General features: G+C 59.1%; 2 protein-coding genes across 6 annotated transcripts; one reads left to right on the forward strand and one right to left on the reverse strand.

Moving 5' to 3' along the window:
• Window positions 1–996: 996 nt before the first annotated feature.
• PPP1CA (protein phosphatase 1 catalytic subunit alpha) lies at window positions 997–4,324 on the forward strand. Its single transcript, XM_006749307.3, has 7 exons — window positions 997–1,157; window positions 1,666–1,797; window positions 1,956–2,186; window positions 2,782–2,886; window positions 3,358–3,581; window positions 3,665–3,799; window positions 3,874–4,324. Exons 1-7 carry the CDS (start codon window positions 1,103–1,105, stop codon window positions 3,982–3,984), a joined length of 993 nt encoding a protein of 330 aa, XP_006749370.1. The 5' UTR covers window positions 997–1,102; the 3' UTR covers window positions 3,985–4,324.
• RAD9A (RAD9 checkpoint clamp component A) lies at window positions 4,102–9,858 on the reverse strand. Of its 5 annotated transcripts, none has more exons than XM_006749306.3 (11): window positions 9,702–9,858; window positions 9,541–9,611; window positions 8,961–9,089; window positions 8,407–8,521; window positions 8,219–8,318; window positions 6,712–6,824; window positions 6,504–6,613; window positions 6,358–6,422; window positions 6,129–6,266; window positions 5,169–5,373; window positions 4,102–5,082 (listed from the first exon to the last, which is right to left on the reverse strand). In XM_006749306.3, exons 1-11 carry the CDS (start codon window positions 9,733–9,735, stop codon window positions 4,987–4,989), a joined length of 1,176 nt encoding a protein of 391 aa, XP_006749369.1. In that variant the 5' UTR covers window positions 9,736–9,858; the 3' UTR covers window positions 4,102–4,986. The 5 variants fall into 5 exon arrangements, with proteins under 5 accessions (XP_006749369.1, XP_030876314.1, XP_081653824.1 ...); XM_031020454.2 differs by having other exon boundaries at window positions 6,362–6,422; window positions 6,504–6,638; XM_081797698.1 differs by having other exon boundaries at window positions 6,358–6,613.
• Between the last annotated feature and the right edge of the window lie 7,565 nt (window positions 9,859–17,423).

A 17,423-nucleotide genomic window follows, 5' to 3' on the forward strand; every position in this document is an offset into this window, starting at 1 on the left:
TGGGCTGGATGGCTGCAGGCTTGGGTTCCTGCGTTGGGTGTGAAGGGGCCAGGACCCACCCGAGGTACAGAGGCCAGGCCCCCTCCAGTTTTGAGGTTATCGGCTTGTGAAACAATTCAGGATTCCAGGGACGCCTGGGTGGCTCAGTCAGTTAAGTGTCTGCCTTTGGCTCAGGTCATGATCTCAGGGTCCTGGGATCAAGTCCTACATAGGGCTCCTTGCTCAGCGGAGAGCCTGCTTCTCCCTCCGCCTGCAGCTTTCCCTGCTTGTGCTCTCTCGTGCTCTCTCTGACAAATAAGTAACATCTTAAAAAAAATAAATAAAAATTAAAAAATCAAGATTCCAGTGAGAATTATGATTTAATATTTGCTCTTTACAAAGTAATGCTTTGAATATGCACATAAAGCAGCATTATTATGCACTCAGCAGGTAATAATGGATCTTACAAAAAAATATTAATTTAGCGTGCCCCACAGTGTGAACCAAGTTGGGTTCAGAGTGCAGCAGCAGGTATCTGGGTCTGGCCAGCTGCCTGGGGGCCACAGAGGCTCAGGAGGTGGACGCCGGGGTCTTGGACCAGCCCCTTGTTATCCCTGAGCCTCAGTTTCCTCTTCTGCACTTCGAGGACTTAATCCGCAGTGTTTGGGGAATCGGTTATTAATGTACTTACACCACACTCCCGCCTAGGGTGGGAAGGGCTGGTTAGTGTTCGATAGAGAAAAACAACTTCTACAGTACTTCCGGCCCCATATTCTCGGGACGGGACTCGGATCACTCCTCAGGGGTGGGACCAGACTCAACCCCGCCCCACCAAGCTCCACCCACCGACCAGGCTTCGTTTTAGATAGACCAAACTCAGCCCAAGCCCCGCCCCGTCCCCTATGCCCCGCCCCCGGACCGCCGCGGCCGCTGCGCCCGGCGTCCAGCGGGGGCGCTAGAGCGCGGGGGCAGCGCGCGGGGCGGGGCGGCAGGCCCAGGAGGCGGGGCGGCAGGCCGGGGCGGGCTGGGGCGGGCGGAAGGAGCGCCAGGCCGGAAGGAGGCAGCGGGAGGGCGGGCGGCAGGAGCGGGCCCGGAGCTGCTGGGCTGGAGCGGCGGAGCCGCCATGTCCGACAGCGAGAAGCTCAACCTGGACTCTATCATCGGGCGCCTGCTGGAAGGTTGGCCGGGGCGGGGGAGGTCGGTGCCCGCCGCGCCCTGGCCCTCTGCCTGGCCCGGAAGTGGTGCGCGGGCGGGCCTGCCCCTCCCAGGGCCAGCTTAGACTGGGCGGGGACGGGCCTCGAGGTCCCGCGGCCATAGCCGCCCCCCCAGGCGCGGGGCGCCTGGGCGGTTCTGGGGACGCTCTGGCAAGGGGAGCAGCCCCTTCTCCTGGGCCGGGGGCGCACAGGTTGGCCTGTGCTCTTGGGGGTGAGGGAGAAACCTAAGAAGCCTAGCTCCACCCCTCCCAGGGGTCCTGCGCTATGGGGTGGGGTGACAGGCCCCCCCCCGCGCACAGCAGACCCCCCTGGAGGGGTCCCATCCTGGGAGGCTCAGCAGCAACAGCTGCCCCTGGGCAAGGAGGGGCCCAGGAGGCCCAGGCGCCCTCAGATGTGCCCGTAGGGCCACTTGTGTCGCCCACCTTCCTCCTGCCTGAGGGACCAGAGGCTTGACGCCCCATTCCGCCCCCAGTGCAGGGCTCGCGGCCTGGAAAGAATGTACAGCTAACAGAGAACGAGATCCGTGGTCTGTGCCTCAAATCACGGGAGATCTTCCTGAGCCAGCCCATTCTTCTGGAGCTGGAGGCACCCCTCAAGATCTGCGGTGAGCCCTCTGCCCAGGCCCCTTTTGCTTTCTGAAAGTGGCATTCCCCCCGCCCCGCCTCCCAAGTCCTTGCAGTGCTCCTCCTTGGAGCCCAGACTTGGCCCTGGGTTCAAGTGTAGCCCCTGCACCTCGCGCTGAACCCGTTCCCTGGGTCACAGGTGACATCCATGGCCAGTACTACGACCTTCTGCGGCTATTTGAGTACGGCGGCTTCCCTCCAGAGAGCAACTACCTCTTCCTGGGGGACTATGTGGACCGGGGCAAGCAGTCTTTGGAGACCATCTGCCTGCTGCTGGCCTATAAGATCAAGTACCCCGAGAACTTTTTCCTTCTGCGTGGGAACCACGAGTGTGCCAGCATCAACCGCATCTACGGCTTCTATGATGAGTGTGAGTAGACAGAGTATCTGGGGCTGCCCAGTCCTTAAGGGACTCCGCTATCCAGTGAGACCCTCACGCTGGATCGGCGGTAAAGATATCAGCGTCTGACAGATACCTGCAGACTGGGCTCTGTGAAGCGCACGCCAGCCCGTGTCTCTGTGCCCTGCCCTCCTGGCACGGGGCCTGGCGCTCGGAAGGGGTCTGGCGAATGGCTGCTGACTGAACACTGCCCAGTGTTCTCCTGCAGGGCCCTGCCTGATGACACTCCCCTCCGGTACAACCGGTGAGCACTTAGGATGCCTATCTGGACTGGCTTCTGCCGGCCAGAAGTTGAGATAAACCAGACCTAGTCTTGGCCTGGCCCTGCTCACTGGGTGGGGGTGGGTTGTTCCAGATTGGAACTCAGGTTCCTGTGGGCTCAGCTGCTTTAGAATTCTTCTAGGAAGGCTGGTAGGCAGTGGAGTGGGGGGAGGGGCTTCTCTTGTCTGCCACTCTCTTCTCCCAGCTGTGTCTGAAGGGCCCCCAGAGTGCCCTGGAGGGCCCAGAGACCCAGGCTGGGTGTGAGGCAGACAGGCCTAACGAGGCCTCTCCTTGCCCCCGGCAGGCAAGAGACGCTACAACATTAAACTGTGGAAAACCTTTACCGACTGCTTCAACTGCCTGCCCATTGCTGCCATTGTGGACGAGAAGATCTTCTGCTGCCATGGAGGTGAGGGTGGCTCTGGGGCACATGTCGAAAGGAATGTCCGGGAAGGAAGAGCCCCGGGCCACATCCCTGGGGGCCTTGGGACGAGGCTGGTAGCTGGGGGGGGGGGGGATATATTCCCAGTCACCTGGAACAGCTCTCCCAGTGCTCTTGCTTTGCACATCACTTCTTCCAGGAAGCCCCCCCGCCACCCCCACCCCAGTACTCGGTTCCACTCACCCCCGTTTTGGCCTTGGCATTGTGCGTGGACTTTTGTCTCCTTTGTTCAGAGAGCTCTGTGGTCCTTGAGGCAGAAGGGGATGACTTCTGCCTGCCTGGACTCCTGGGACTTTGGGGGGGTGCCAGGTGGTGGCAGGTAGAGGGGAGGCTGACCTGCAGAGGCTTTGTGGAGCGGGGGGGGTGGGTGGGTGGGGGGTGTCTTTGTTTTGAGGCTTGAGGAAGTGACCTGCCCCCCCCCCCGCCTTGCTCCCCCAGGCTTGTCCCCAGACTTGCAGTCCATGGAGCAGATTCGGCGTATCATGCGGCCCACAGACGTGCCTGACCAGGGCCTGCTATGTGACCTGCTGTGGTCTGACCCTGACAAGGACGTGCAGGGCTGGGGCGAGAATGACCGTGGTGTCTCCTTTACCTTTGGGGCTGAGGTAGTGGCCAAGTTCCTGCACAAGCACGACTTGGACCTCATCTGCCGGGCGCACCAGGTGGGCTGGCAGCTCTGGGGTGGGTGGGAGCGGGGGCTGGGTAGCCAGCACCTGCTGAGCTAACTGCCCCTATCCTCATCCAGGTGGTGGAAGATGGCTATGAGTTCTTTGCCAAGCGGCAGCTGGTGACACTCTTCTCGGCTCCTAACTACTGTGGCGAGTTTGACAACGCAGGTGCCATGATGAGTGTGGATGAGACGCTCATGTGCTCCTTCCAGGTGGGGATGGGGAAGGAAGGGGCCTGTGACCCCGTGGCTTAGCCTGTGAGCCTGACCAGCTCTGTCTCTTTTAGATCCTCAAGCCCGCTGACAAGAACAAGGGGAAATACGGGCAGTTCAGTGGCTTGAACCCTGGAGGCCGGCCCATCACCCCGCCCCGCAACTCCGCCAAAGCCAAGAAATAGCCTCTGCGTGCCCGCACTCTGCCCCAGATGGTGGATTGTACAGAAATTATGTGGCCTTTGGGGGGTTCACGCTGGCCCCCCAGGCCCACCTGTCACGGGGAACACGGAGCCTTGGTGTGTTTTTCTTTTTTTTTAATGAATCAATAGCAGCGTCCAGTCCCCCAGGGCTCCTTCCGCCTGCACCTGCAGTGGTCGCAAGCAGGATCCTGGGGCCGAGGCTGCAGCTCAGGGCAAAGCAGGGCCAGATGTGGGTTTCCAGCCTTGCTTGGCCTCAGGGCTGGCAGACAGATCCTGGGGCGACCCATCTGGTCTCTTGAATAAAGGTCAAAGCTGGATTCTCGCCATGGCCTCCGTCTCCCTTGTCCCAAATACTGGGCCTGGCAGCCCTTCTGTCTAGGGCCACTTGGGAGGATAGGCTTGCTGGGCATGGGGCCCCAGCCAGGGTAATCCCAGCCACAGGCTCAGGTACACAGGGGCTTAGAATCCCAAGCCAGGGCCAGACAGCATAGAGAAAGCAAGAAAAAGTTTGCGGGCCACAAGGGATCCCAGAGGTGTGCCCAGGATTTGGGGGAGGGACAGGTCATGATTGGCAAAGAAGGTAGACCAGCAGGGGCCAACAGCCCCTCTGTGATTTCTGTCTTAGGGAGGTACGCTTGGGGAAGGCAGGTGTCCAGCCCTAGCCACATGGTTGGAGTCTGGCCTAAAGGCCTACTGGGAGGGGAATAATAGGTGAGGGACCTCCCATCAGGTGGTGGCTCATTGCCAAGCCTGGGGACAGACATGATTGGTTGGGAGTTGATGAGAGAACATAGGACCCAGGCTAGTCACAGATAGCCACAAGGGACCTGGGGTGGCAGCAGGACCAGCGCTCAGCTCCAGCACAGCCCACCTTGACCACCCAGCAGGGTGGAGATCAGCCCTATCCCTGGGCTGCCCCTGGGGGAAGGGGGAGGCTGTGGCTTCATCTAGTCCAGAGCCTCTGGACACAGGCTTGTTCTCAGTTCAGCCTTCACCCTCACTATCTTCAGCCAGCACAGGGCTGGGGCCCGGAGGGGAGTGTGCAGGGGCAAGGATGGAGCCAAAGAACAGCGAGCGGAACTGGAAGGTGAACAGAGGAAGCAGAGTGAGTTCTGGAGGCTGCTCCGTCCTTGCCTCCCACCCCTGCCTCCATCTCCAGCCCCTACCTTCTTGGGTGGGGGAGTCCCAGGCTGTGTACCGGCCTCAGCTTCATTGTCCTCTGAGTAGGGGCCAGGGCTACAGGGGGGCCGGAGGCCGGGAAAAAGGGAGATGGAGGGTACCGCCCGGGAGCCCTCGCTGTCCGCAGTGGTTTCCATGGCAATCATGTAAGAGTCGATGTCATCGTTGGCAAAGTCATCCAGGTGGGGTGTGCTGCAGGCAGGGACAGGGTGTCAGCGAGCCACAGGGAGAGAAGAGGGTACAGAGGCAGGACCCCATTTTAGAGGACTCAGAGGGAGCGGTGAAAGCCTTGCGGCCACTGGTGATCTCTTGGCTTTATTACTTTCTCATTTGGTTGGAGGGGAAAGATGCTGTGGTTACGTGGCGGCTTCCTGCAGGGTGTGGACCTGGAATCCGTTTGATCAGAGTTCAGGTAGGGGCCTGAGGGAAGCATCCTGGGAGCCAGTATAGCTCAGCTGGGGTAGAGAAGCATCGAGTCCTCCGAGCTAGGCCACCTGGGGCCAAAGCCTCCGCCCTCCCAGGAGACAGAGCTGGAGAGCACTGGGGCCCAGGGACGTGCTGGGCAGGGGGCCAGACCAAACTTCCTCTGCTTCGGCTACACTGGGCCCATCCGCCCCGGCCCACCTGCCCTTCCAGCCACCTGCCTCCCGGCAGCCTGTTCCCTCCTTGGCCTGAGAAGAGGCTCGGAGGGGAGGCCTCAGCCAGAGAAGGAAGCCAACCCGACCTTGGGGACACTTCTTCCCTGGGTGGGAGGGCTCTCTCTGAGCACAGCTGACCAGGAAGGCTGAGCCTGCAGGGCTGGAAGGGGCTGTGAGCATCGGAGGGGCTGGGGCCTGACAGGAAGTGTATGTGCTGGGGGAGGTGCACGAGCTGCAGGCAGGAGGCTCGGGCCGGGGTCCAGAGAGATGGGAGTGGGGAGGGGCGGGCAGGCATGTGGGCAGCCTCACCTGTGAGCCTGGAGTGGAGGCGCCAGCCTGCGGAGCTCTGGGGAGCACAGGGCTGGGGAGTGCAGGTCCGACTCCGACAGCGTGGCCAGGACAAAGTGTCCATCCAGCAGAGAGTCACTGACGGCAAAGATGGCTGGCCTAGGCAGACGACAGGTCCCGGGCAAGGTCAGGGCCCTTCAGTTCCCAGCGTCCCAGAGCCTCCCCTCCTGGACCTGAGGCTGGGAATTACCTGCCTGGTGCATCGAAGTAAACGCTGAGAGACAAGTTTGCGGATTCCGCAAAGCTCAGGAGTCCCTGGGAAGGGAGAAGCAGAGCAGTGAGGCCCCGGGCAGGGCAGGGAGGACGGGGTGGGGAGTGTACTGGGGGAAACCTCACCCGGAATTCCTTGAGGCAGAAAGTGATGGCCACCCCTTCCTGGGCCTGCAACTGCTGGAAATCCTCCTGCCCGATGCTCATCTCGGTCACCATGGCTTTGACGGTGCTGTCTGTGGAGGCAGGAACAGGAGGGACCTAGGCTTCTGGGCCCTACCCCCTCCCACCCCAGCTCTAACCCCCTGTCTAAGGCCATGTCCGGCTCTCTCACCTGCCTCCTCCTCCTCCTGGTAGCTGCGCAGGATGACCCTGCGGCCACAGCCAATGCCCAGTGTCACTTCTGCCAGCGCCGGGGGGAAGGGCAGAACAGCCTCCCCCAGGACCCTGTGAGGGGGGTACAGCATCACAGCCAAGGCTCAGGCCTGCCCCGTGGCTTCGCGCTTGCGGAGACCAGTGTCCAAAAGGACCCACCATGTGCTGGCCCTAGCATGCCCTGGGAAGGAGGACAGGGTGAGCAGGACATGGCTCCTACCCCATCCAAAGCTTTCAGGCTGCTGGGGGAGAAAAAGTCCACTGCAAGGGACGGGGCAGACAAGAGTAGAGCCCAGAGGAGGCAACAGAAAGGATGGGCTGTTCGCACTGGGCCAAACCAGGCCAGCAGCACCTGCCCCTCCCAGGGGGGAAAGCACACCAGGCCATCCCTATAAACTCAGCCTTCAAAAAAGACCTTTAATCTTTGTCTTTTAGAAACACAGGTTGACAAATATATACATATGAAATAACATCTGAACTCTGTCTCACGGCAACTGGAACAGGAGCAGGGATTCGCTTTTATACATACTTGAAATTGTCCATGAGAAAAAGAAAAACAATTGCTCATTTAAAAAAAAACACAAAAAAACACCACCAAAATCCAGACCAGAGGTGATAGATACCCTTCCCTCTTTCTCTACCCAAAGGAGTCCTGAGCAGCATCACCTCAACAGAACTCAGAAAAACAGATCATCAGGACCCAAAGGGAACTTCAAATTACCACACCCTACCGCTACAAAAAGAAATGAACGTGACCTTGGGCTACTCAAATGCCAGGAGCATACAGCGAAGGTGGGAGGGGAGCCACCCCTCTCTACACTGATCTGCTGCAGGGACCTTTGCCTCCACTGGAATCCCCATCTCCTGGGCCCGGCACAGCCCCCCAGGTACTCTGATTTTCCCGGAACAGCCCCATCCCCACAGATGCTCATTCAGGCGGCCCTCCTGGACCATGACCACCCTGTCCAGCCTCCTTCCTCGGCCTGCGGACTCCTCAAAGCTACAGCCAAAGCAGACAGGAAAAGAGGCTGCCCTTGAGTGGAGAACAGTCCCAGAAAGATGACCACACCAGAGAAGGATTTTGAGCCCGAGTCACAAAGCTAGAGACGGATGTTCAAGGCTGCTCAAGCCAGAGAAAGAGGACTTAAGAGCAACCCAAAGACATGCTTTCTAAAAGAGGAGTCGGAAGGGGTCTAAGTGGCCAGAAAGCCAAGCTGGATCTTTGGGGTGGAGAATACGGGTTCCTGAAGACAGTGAAGAGCATGGAGCGATGCCCTCCTCCATTCCAGCCTCAGCCCCTCAAGAGCCAGCCCAGGACCTGAGAGCAGACCGGTCTAGATAAACTCTTTGAGGTTGATAGAAACTCTGCAGAGAAAATGAAGGAGGTGTCTTCTTAAATTGACCCTGGAAGCTCCAAAGAAACAAATGAGACCCACGCTCAGTTGGTAGCTGGAGGTCACACTCACCGTGCTGGGGCACGGAGCACATTCGAGCACAAGGCTGGGTCAAAGACGGCCTGCAGGGACTCGCAGTCCTGGAAGGACAGGTTGTGAGTCTTCCTCACCCCTGGATGGGCAGACAGGGTCTCAGTGGGTCTTGCTAACCTCCACGCCTCCACACCAGGGACCCCTTGGCCGGCCAGCCGCCCACTCACCGTATTTGCAGTGCAGCTGGACCACCAGGCGGCTGCTCCTGCCACCCAGTGAGATGCAGCATTTCTCCACGCTCCTCTCCACCGTCGCCAGTGAGCGGAAGACGGCCAGGAACGACTGAGTGGGGGCAACACATCAGCCCAGTGCTGTGCCTCCACCAACCAGCTCTCACCCCCACGTAGGATCCGGCCATCCCAGGCTCAGCACTGTCCCACTAGGAAGGGAGTTCCCACAACATGCAGCACATTTACGCCTTTCCAGGCCTCTGTTCATGCTGTTGCATACCTGTCTGGGATGCCTTGAAAGATCTGCTTACTTTTCGAGGACCAAGGTGAATGTCACCACTCTCTCCAGGTCCCTGGCAGAAATCAGTCTCCCTCACCGTATCTCCCATTACCCTCGGTGGTCTTTCCTATGCCCCTCACTGCATTTTACACCTGCTTGCTCCTGCATACATTCCTCTGCCCAGTTAGCATCTTCTGAATGCCCCAGGGCAGACACATTCCTGGGGGGGCAGAGGGGACACAAAGCACCGGTGATGAGGGAAGGGCCTCACCTTCATCAAGATCTTACAGCGCAGGGCTTCCTGACCAGGGGCGGCCGCCTGGTACTGCTGGAAGAAGAGGGGGGCAAAGAGGAAGCAGGCATAGGCAGAGCGAGAGGAGTTCACCGTCCGGAGAGAGAGCTGGGCCAGGAAAAGCAGGGAGAGGGATGCGGTCAGGGCGCAGAGACAGGCCCTGCCCTCTGGCCGGCTTTTGCTCACACATTTGTCCTGACGTCCTCCTCCTCCTCCTCCACCATCACCTGGTGAAATCCTCCCTCTCCTTCCGGTCAGCGGGTGCCTTCATGAAGCGTTCCTTCCCTGAATCCCCGGCAGTGACTGCTCCCACAGCAAGGGCCCTACACAACCGTCAGCACACTCTACCTTTCCCCCCAGTTGCCCCCACCCGCCACAGGCACTTCAGGGAGGGCAGTGGCTCTCGATTCACACCCGGCCTGGGAAGATGACAGGGCCCAAACTGACGCCCCAACAACGGGAGGCGGGGGACAAACTCGGCAGACAACTCTGCCCAAGGGCATCTGGCCTGACGCGAGGAGAAACTGGCTCCCGGCTGTAATCCCACCCACCCCCTCACCCCGTCTTCCAGGGGCTCCAGGTAGAGCTCGTCCCCGATGCGGGACAGGGAATGGACGGCCTTGCCGAGCACTGCGGGGAGGAGGAAAGGAACGGGGGTTAGGCTGGCGTCTCCGGCGGTCCCACGTGCCCCCGCCCCCCCCCCCGGTCGCCCCAACTCACCCTTCACGTTGCCGCCCGTGACCAGACACTTCATGCTGCCCTCGGCGCCGAGGCCGAGTCTGGCCTCCGACCGAGCTGAGACTGGCGGCCGGCCCGCGCCGGGCCCTACCCACCCGGCCCGCCGCTTGGCTCCGGGTCTCACCCGCCGCCGCGGGGGCCGGGAGTTCCCTTCCCGCGCACCGCCCCCCGGAAGCCCCGCCCCCGCCTTCTCATTGGTCCCCACACCGGCGCCTCCGTCACGTGAGAAAAACGCTCGCCCGCTCCGCCGTCACGTGATGGAGTGCACGGAGACTGGGGTGGCGGGTCGCGGTCACGGGAGCCGGGAGCGCCCGGCCCCGGTCTTTTCGCGGCCTTGGGGAAACGGCCGGCTCGGTGGGGCCTCGGCGGCTGTGCAGCCGAACGCGAGGAGTACGGAGGACGCGGCCGCAGGGCGCGAGGCACCCGGTACGAGGCCGCGAGCACCGGGCTCGGAGCCCTGAAATGTGCGGGCGAGCCCTCCTGGGTCGCTTAGTACAGATCTTCTGGGCGCCTGGATACGGGGTTGAAGCTGGACCATCCGCACGGACACAAGCAGCAACCACCAGCTCTAAAGAGATTAAAGCAATTTGCTGCAGGATCCCAGGGTGGGAGAGTGGCTGTTCACTCTGGCTTCGAGGAACCCCATCATTGGTCCTTGAAGACCAGAAGATTCTCGGGGCTGAAGGGGGTAGAAGGGTGTACCTAGCAGGAGGAAGCGAGAGGAAAGGGTCATTGGTACGTGGGCCTTGCCCCTTGTGGAGGGAAGTGGTCTGTGAGCCTTGCAGAGGGATGGAGGCTGCCAAACGATGAGGGACACCAGTGGGAAGCACTGGAAACGTTTTACGAGGGTGGAATCGCGTTTATGTGGCCATCTAAAACAAAACCCAGGGGGTGCCTGAGTGGCTCAGTCAGTTAAGCGTCTGCCTTCAGCTCAGGTCATGATCCCAGGGTCCTGGGATCGAGCCCCGCATTGGGCTCCCTGCTCAGCGGAGAGCCTGCTTCTCCCTCTGCCTGCCACTCTGCCTATCTGTGCTCTCTCTCTCAAATAAATAAATAAAATCTTAAAAAATAAATAAAAATAAAACAAAACCCAGGACTGTGCAGAAGGAGGGGATTCGTCAGTCAGGGAAGTTTTCCCCTCGCCTTCGGCCCTGGGCTGCAGGTCTGCAAAGTGGAAGGGAAGTCCCAAAGGGACTTTCCGACCTCCAGCTCCCATAGCACCAAGCTTCTGTAGTGCTTTGAAGGGCCCTGGGCATCCCTGCATTCCTTAGGGCTGGCTTGGCCTTACTAACCCTCTGGTACTGTCTGCAGTTAGGAGTCGTGTTTGCCTACCAGCCTTTTGCCCTCCAGCTCCTGGCCTGAAATTCTGGACCCTGCCTCTTTGTTTCTCCCTCTCCTTGCCCTCAGTGTCCGTGCATCACCAGACTTCTCTAGAGCATTGCGGGAGGCTATTCTTGCCTTGCTGGGGGAGCGGGGAGGCAGTGTAAATGGTACTGCGTCTACCCAGGCATTTAAGTCAGGTCCGCTGGGAGTCATCCTTGACCCTGTCCCTCATCCCACATATTACAGTCCTTCAGCAAGCCCTGACTGCTCCATCTTCCAAACAGATGGCACCCTCTTCCATCTCCACAGCCACCCTCCTGGCTTGGGCCAGCATCCTCTCTCACCTGGACGACTATAGGAGCTGAGTGGTCTCTTGCCTGGCTTCTGCAGTCCACTCTCCATACAGCACCCAAGTGACCTTCCTAAAACGTCCCCCTTCTCACATGCTGGCTCCTTCTCTTCCTAGGGCTCAGCTTTAGTTGCTCGTCCTCAGAGAGGCCTTCTGTGCACCGGCCCCCACCACTCATCACAGTGCAACAGTATTTCATTTGTTTCTACCTAAGGTGCTGTCGTGAAGCTTCCAGCGCCTTCCCACAGCCCCATGCTTCCCTGGACAGTAGCTGCTTCCCCTCCACTCTGTCCAGAAAACACAACCCACAAAAAATAAATAAAACCCACAAAAGAACCTCGTGTTAGCTATTCTCTTCCTTTCCTCTCCTCTCTCAGTCTCTCTCTCTTTACCCCAGTGTGACTGTGCGTGGCCTTCACAGCTTTGCCCCACAACTGTTAACGTGCACAGCCTGACTGGTACAGGAGGCAGCCGCCAAGGCTCCCTGGAACGCAAGGTGGGGGACAGTTACACGGTCGCACCTCTGCCCCTGACATCTATGGGGCTATAGGGTCCTGTGGCCTTGAGGTCTTGGAGGCAGGGCCCTGGGGAGGGAGAGGGAAACATAAACTCTTCAGGTGGTGGTGGTGGTTGTTGTTGTTGTTTATTTATTTAAGAGAGGACGTGGGGCGGGGGGAGGGTAGAGGAAGAAAGAGTTTTAAGCAGACTCCACTCCGAGCGCAGATCCCGACTCAGGGCTCCATCTCAGACCTGAAACCAAGAGTCGGATGCTTTTTTTTTTTTTTTAAGATTTTATTTATTTATTTGATAGAGAGAGACACAGCGAGAGAGGGAACACAAGCAGGGGGAGTGGGAGAGGGAGAGGGAGAAGCAGGCTTCCCGCTGAGCAGGGAGCCTGATGTGGGGCTCCATCCCAGGACCCTGGGATCATGACCTGAGCCGAAGGCAGACGCTTAACGACTGAGCCACCCAGGTGCCCCCCAAGAGTCGGATGCTTAACTGACTGTGCCACCCAGGCACCCCAGACTCTTCAGGATATTTAATGAGTCTTCAGACATACACACACTCTTTAGGATTTTTTTTTTTTTTAAGTAATCTCTGTGCCCAATGTGGGGCTTGAACTCACAACCTCAAGATCAAGAGTTGCATGCTTTACTGACTGAGCCAGTCAGGCGCCCCTCTTTAGTATTTGTAATGAGTCTTTGGACAAACACACACACACACACACACACCCTACCAGAGGTCTGTTCTCACCTGACCCTTTTGAAGGGTTCAGACACCAGAAAGGAGCTGTAATTGGCTGTCCTGCTTCCCCCAGACTGCGGGACTGGAAGGAAGATCTCCGAAGGCAAGCAGCCTCTCCAGGCTCGCACTTGGCACAGGCAGTGATGCCTTTCAGGTCCAGAGGGAGGACGCACAGTGGAGGATGAGGGCCTCATCCCCCGCCAGGAGCACTTTGTGTTGGCAGAGGAACCCAATTTGGGGTCTGGGCCAGAAGTCGAGAGACCTGAATAGCTCCAGCCCTACTCACAAGAGTCTCAAGCAAGTCAAGGCCCTTCTTTGGGCCTCAGTTTCTTCCTTGGTAAAATGAGGGGGTTGCATGAGCTGCTCTCTCCGGATCCTTTCAAATCCCAAATTCTTAGCCTCACCCCATATTCAAGGTGGCCTCCCACAGGTACATAAGTATGTAAGTATGTGGGAATATGTGTGTGGTGAAGCAGATATGGAATGGAGGAAGGTGGTTACCATTTCAAACTTCTAAAATAATTACCCGCTGGGAAATTTCCTCCGTTCAACCACCACCTCTTACCCAACTGGTTAGGTTTAAAAATGCAGGAATTCAGGGAACCAGCTCAGTCCATGGAGCATGTGACTCCTGATCTCGAGGTTGTAAGCTTGAGCCCCATGTGGGGCGTAGAGATTACTTACAAATAAAACCTTTAAAGAAAAATGCAGGAATTCCCAGAGCACCGTAATTTATTTATTCAACCTGTATTAGACACACTTCTCTACAGGAGAGAGTACAGGACAAAAACCCGTCCTCGTGGGCTTCCACTCTGGTGGCAGGACGCTCTGCAGGAAGTCGGCTGGGCTGTGCACACACAGGAAATGGTGTATGTGTGGTCACTCTGGGGGAACCAAGCAGGCGAGGGAGCTCCAGCAACCAGAACAGGCTTGGCACGTAGCGGCAGCTTAAGAAGCATACACTGAATGACAGGAGTATAGCGTTCAGCCAGTTGGCAAGACTCGAAGCCAGGTTGCCCGCTCAGGTGGACTAAGGGCATTCGAGGCACCGGCCTGCCTCCATCTGGCTCCACCACTTTCAGGGTGTGTGCAGAAGGGACACGTTGCTCGTTTCCTCTGAGCCTCGCCTGTACGTTGGCGGAGGGGTGATACCCAGGCCTTCCCTCAAGGGGCAGCTGTGAGGGTTCGCTCTGTCAGTGTTCATAAAGCTTCTAGGACGCCTCCCCATACTTCAGAAACAAAACAAGCCCGCGTGGACAGAGCCCTGGTGCATCCCACCAGGAACCTGGGAGGAAAGTCCCCCCCAGAGAAACATTCCAGAGAAAGGCCTGGAGGCCGCCAGGGACTGGGGGATACTAGGAGGACTCTAGTGGGGGTGGAAGTCGGCCCTGAGAAGAGACGAGAGAGCAGGTCTCTTCAGGCTGCAGGGTAGAGGTGGAAGGAGGGGGACGGGCTGGAAGTTTTTAAGCCCACAGCAGGGATGTGAACAGGGAAGCTCCAGCTTGTTCACCACAACCTGGCATGCTGGAGTTACAGGGCCCCCTTGGAGTGCAAGTGAGGTAAGTTTAGGACAAATCAAAGGCAGCATGCTTCACCCAGCAGGGGAGGACACCGATGGAACTCATTACTCCAAGATGTGGTCGCTGCTGGAAATATAAATAGCTTCACAAAAGGTTCAGATAAATCCATGGATGACAGCTCCATTCATGGGTTGGAAGGGGAAGGAGGCTGTTTGGGGCCTGCTGGCCTATGGGGAAGGCAGACCCGGAGGCCACCCCTCAGGGCCCCTGTCAGAGGCCGGCTGCAGGCCTCCCAGGCCCAGGAGGCAGTGTCGGGTTCCTGCGGGCTGCAGCCGGGCCTGAGTCCCCCCTGGGCCCTTTGCTCCACCCTCCAGTGCTCACTGTCCCCCCCGCTGGGGTAGACGTTGGACACCACCAGCTCTGTGGAAAGCATCCTGGCCGGGCTGTCCCTTAAGGGACCAGCAGAGGGAGACAGACACCGTGTACAGTCCCAGCTTCCAGAACAGAGACCCGGCTGCCCGGGCCTGAGTGGGGCAAGCAAGTGCCTCTGGGTACCAGCTCGGTCCCCAACGCGGTGCTACGCACCCAGGGAGAAAGGGGACCAGGAAGCCAACATCCCTGGCTGAGATGGGCTCACTGCAGTGGAGGGGGAGGGCGGAGAGACTTCGGGCCACTGGGGTAGGGCAGGGAGGAGGCCACTAATCAAGAGCAGGGCGGCTCTGGAGCCATCCTGCCCGCTATCCCAGCAGTGCCGGAGCCCCTGGTGGGCACGATGTGGGTCTCTAGAGGTCCACACTGTTCCTCAGGGTACATAGAGGAGGTGCTTCTGAACACTGTGGCGGGGGCTGCCCCCCATGGGCCTGAGCGTCAGCTCCTCCCCAGCCCCGGGCACGGGTCCCAGGCCAGGTGTGGCCTTCCCCTCTTCGCCACTCAGCCCCTCCTCAGCCCCTTTCCAAGCCCTCCCGGCCCTCTCCTTCCTCTGCACAAATGCCCTTTGTACACCTTCTCGAATTCTTGAGCCTTGTATCATTTAACGCATTTTGCAGCGGGCAGCAGCGGAAACTCAGGGTGCTCTGGGGAGAAGTACAATGGGACCTCTGAGAGGTGCCTGTGGGGGCCGGGGAGGGGTGAACTCCTCACAGCCCCAAACCACTCATGTCTTGCAGATGGACCCACGGCTGGGGAGCCCAGGACCGAGTGACTGTTCTCATCCCCTCAGAGCTTCCTGTGCCCTGAGTGTCCGCCCCCCGCTTCCCCCTCCAGCCCTCCGTCAGTTCATGGAACCCCAGTGAGGAGACTGTCTGGGATGCAAAGGCAAATGTTCAGGAATGGGTTATCGTGGGAGGAGAGTTGAACAAGGAATGGCCCAACTCCAGAACTCTCGATCCAGCCTGATGTCTGTGCCTTGTGGGGAGGGGTCGGCGCGGAGGTTGTGGGGACTGGCTTCAGGAGGAAAGCAACATCTAAAGAACAGGAAAGGTGCAGACGTGGGCATGGGGGCTTGAAAGAGGAAGGGGGCATCATTAGCTGAGACAGGAGGATAGGGCATGAGGGGCAGAGAACAATAATATTCAGCACGATCAAGTGCTGAATGCCAGATTTGACTTGTATATATTTTTTAAAGATTTTATTTATTTATTTGACAGAGAGAGACACAGCGAGAGAGGGAACACAGCAAGGGGAGTGGGAGAGGGAGCAGCAGGCTTCCCGATGAGCAGGAAGCCCGATGCGGGGCTCGATCCCAGGACCCTGGGATCATGACCTGAGCCAAAGGCAGACGCTTAACGACTGAGCCACCCAGGCGCCCCCAGATTTGACTTGTATTAACGCAGTTGTCCTCAGTTGTCTGAGGAAGGTATCATTATCATCCTTTCTGTTCTATGCAGGAGACAAGTGAGATGAGAAGGGCCAAGTGACTTGCCCAAGGTCACACAGCCAGTAAAGGTGGAGGGCACCCTCACTCATTGTCACTGTCCCCACAGTACTGGGATGGCAGCCACTTGGGGTGGGACTGCGAGTCGTCCCAAGGAGGTGTTGCTGTCCTCTGACCCCTGGAGACCCTGAGGAACCCAGACACTCTGGAGAAAGCCTGAGAAGTCTGAAGGAGGGAGGCCAGTGGGGAGGGAGGGGACCAAGCGGGAGGAGCCGTCAGTGACTCAGCAGGGCAGGATAAGGATCTTCCAGCCCAGGAAGAGGTAACCCCACTCCTCTGCCAGGGGAGACGGAGTCACGGAGCCCGAGGCATGGGTTGGCCAGGGCAATGGAACATCCTGGGAGAATGGCAGGGAAAGCTCCTGGCAGGCAAGGGAGGAGTCGAACACCTTGGGGTACCCCTTTTGCCCCTGCCTTCCTCACTCACTCATCACCCAGACATCCTTGGGATGGGGAGACAAAGCCTAGATAGGGCAGGGGAGAGGCAGGCAGCAGGACTGGGCTCCTCTCAGCCTCATAAGCAGGGGGCAGGTGGGCGCGGTGTCCCCCAGGAGGTTGAGCCCGTCCAGGTGTGGGTGGGGGATGCAGGGCAGGGTAGGGCCAGGGCTGAGGTAGGAGGAGGTCCTCAGCACCCCTGGGGTTTCCACTGACATCACTGCCAGCTCAGGGTGAGGCAGGCCCTCTGGGCTTCTGCCCACTAGAGGGAAAGGGAAAGTGGACAGCCCTGCTGCCTTTCCTCCCGCTCCTGCCCTCGGTGGCCCCCAGGCCCGCACTCCGGGCAGCGAGCACGTGGTGATGGAGAGGAGGCTGCCTCAGGGATGCGGATCCCAGGGAGCCTCCTCTGGCCCCGGCAGCCCAGGCAGGGCTTCTGAGCCTACCTAGCCCTGACTCTGCAGGGGGAAGAGTCGGGGCCCTTGGAAGCCTGGGGAAGCCCTCCCCTTGGCTGTGGGCTGGGGGCTACCTAAAAGCCAGTTCAGTCCTCAGTCCGTGATTCAAACCCACTTGGCTGCTCGTGGAGTCTAATTCTAGCTGAGGGCAATGGAGCGCTTTCAGGGTGCTCTCACCAACCCAGGAGGGCCCAGGTCGGGTGCCTGGCCCAGCAGCGCACTGTCCGTTCGTGTCAGCAGTGGGCGGTGGGTGGAGGGCATGAGAGCCCAGGTCTCCGGCTCTCTTTCTGTCCGAGGATCCCGTCTGTCCTGTAAAGACAGGCTGGCCCAGCTTAGCTACCTCATAGCCAGGGGGCGCTGACAAGTCTTGTTGCCTCTGGAGCCTCTCGGCACCCAGCCCCTTCCCTTTTTTGGGGGAGGGGCATGTTAGCAGCTGAGCGGTGTAGTT

The sequence above is a fragment of the Leptonychotes weddellii genome, chromosome 11 (genome assembly GCF_054177405.1).
Source record: "Leptonychotes weddellii isolate Sample4059 chromosome 11, ASM5417740v2, whole genome shotgun sequence".
Lineage (NCBI taxonomy): Eukaryota > Metazoa > Chordata > Mammalia > Carnivora > Phocidae > Leptonychotes > Leptonychotes weddellii.

What these genes read in the sequence shown, in the direction of transcription:
- PPP1CA (XM_006749307.3), top strand. Translation starts at nt 1,103, where the DNA reads ATGTCCGACAGCGAGAAGCTCAACCTGGACTCTATCATCGGGCGCCTG. An exon ending in CATCGGGCGCCTGCTGGAAG is followed by an intron (nt 1,158 to 1,665) that starts GTTGGCCGGGGC and finishes TTCCGCCCCCAG; the next exon opens with TGCAGGGCTCGCGGCCTGGA. An exon ending in GATCTTCTGCTGCCATGGAG is followed by an intron (nt 2,887 to 3,357) that starts GTGAGGGTGGCT and finishes TTGCTCCCCCAG; the next exon opens with GCTTGTCCCCAGACTTGCAG.
- RAD9A (XM_081797698.1), bottom strand. Translation starts at nt 9,735, where the DNA reads ATGAAGTGTCTGGTCACGGGCGGCAACGTGAAGG. An exon ending in GTGCTCCGTGCCCCAGCACG is followed by an intron (nt 6,825 to 8,218) that starts GTGAGTGTGACC and finishes CCCCCCTCACAG; the next exon opens with GGTCCTGGGGGAGGCTGTTC. An exon ending in CCAGGAGGAGGAGGAGGCAG is followed by an intron (nt 6,614 to 6,711) that starts GTGAGAGAGCCG and finishes CTGCCTCCACAG; the next exon opens with ACAGCACCGTCAAAGCCATG.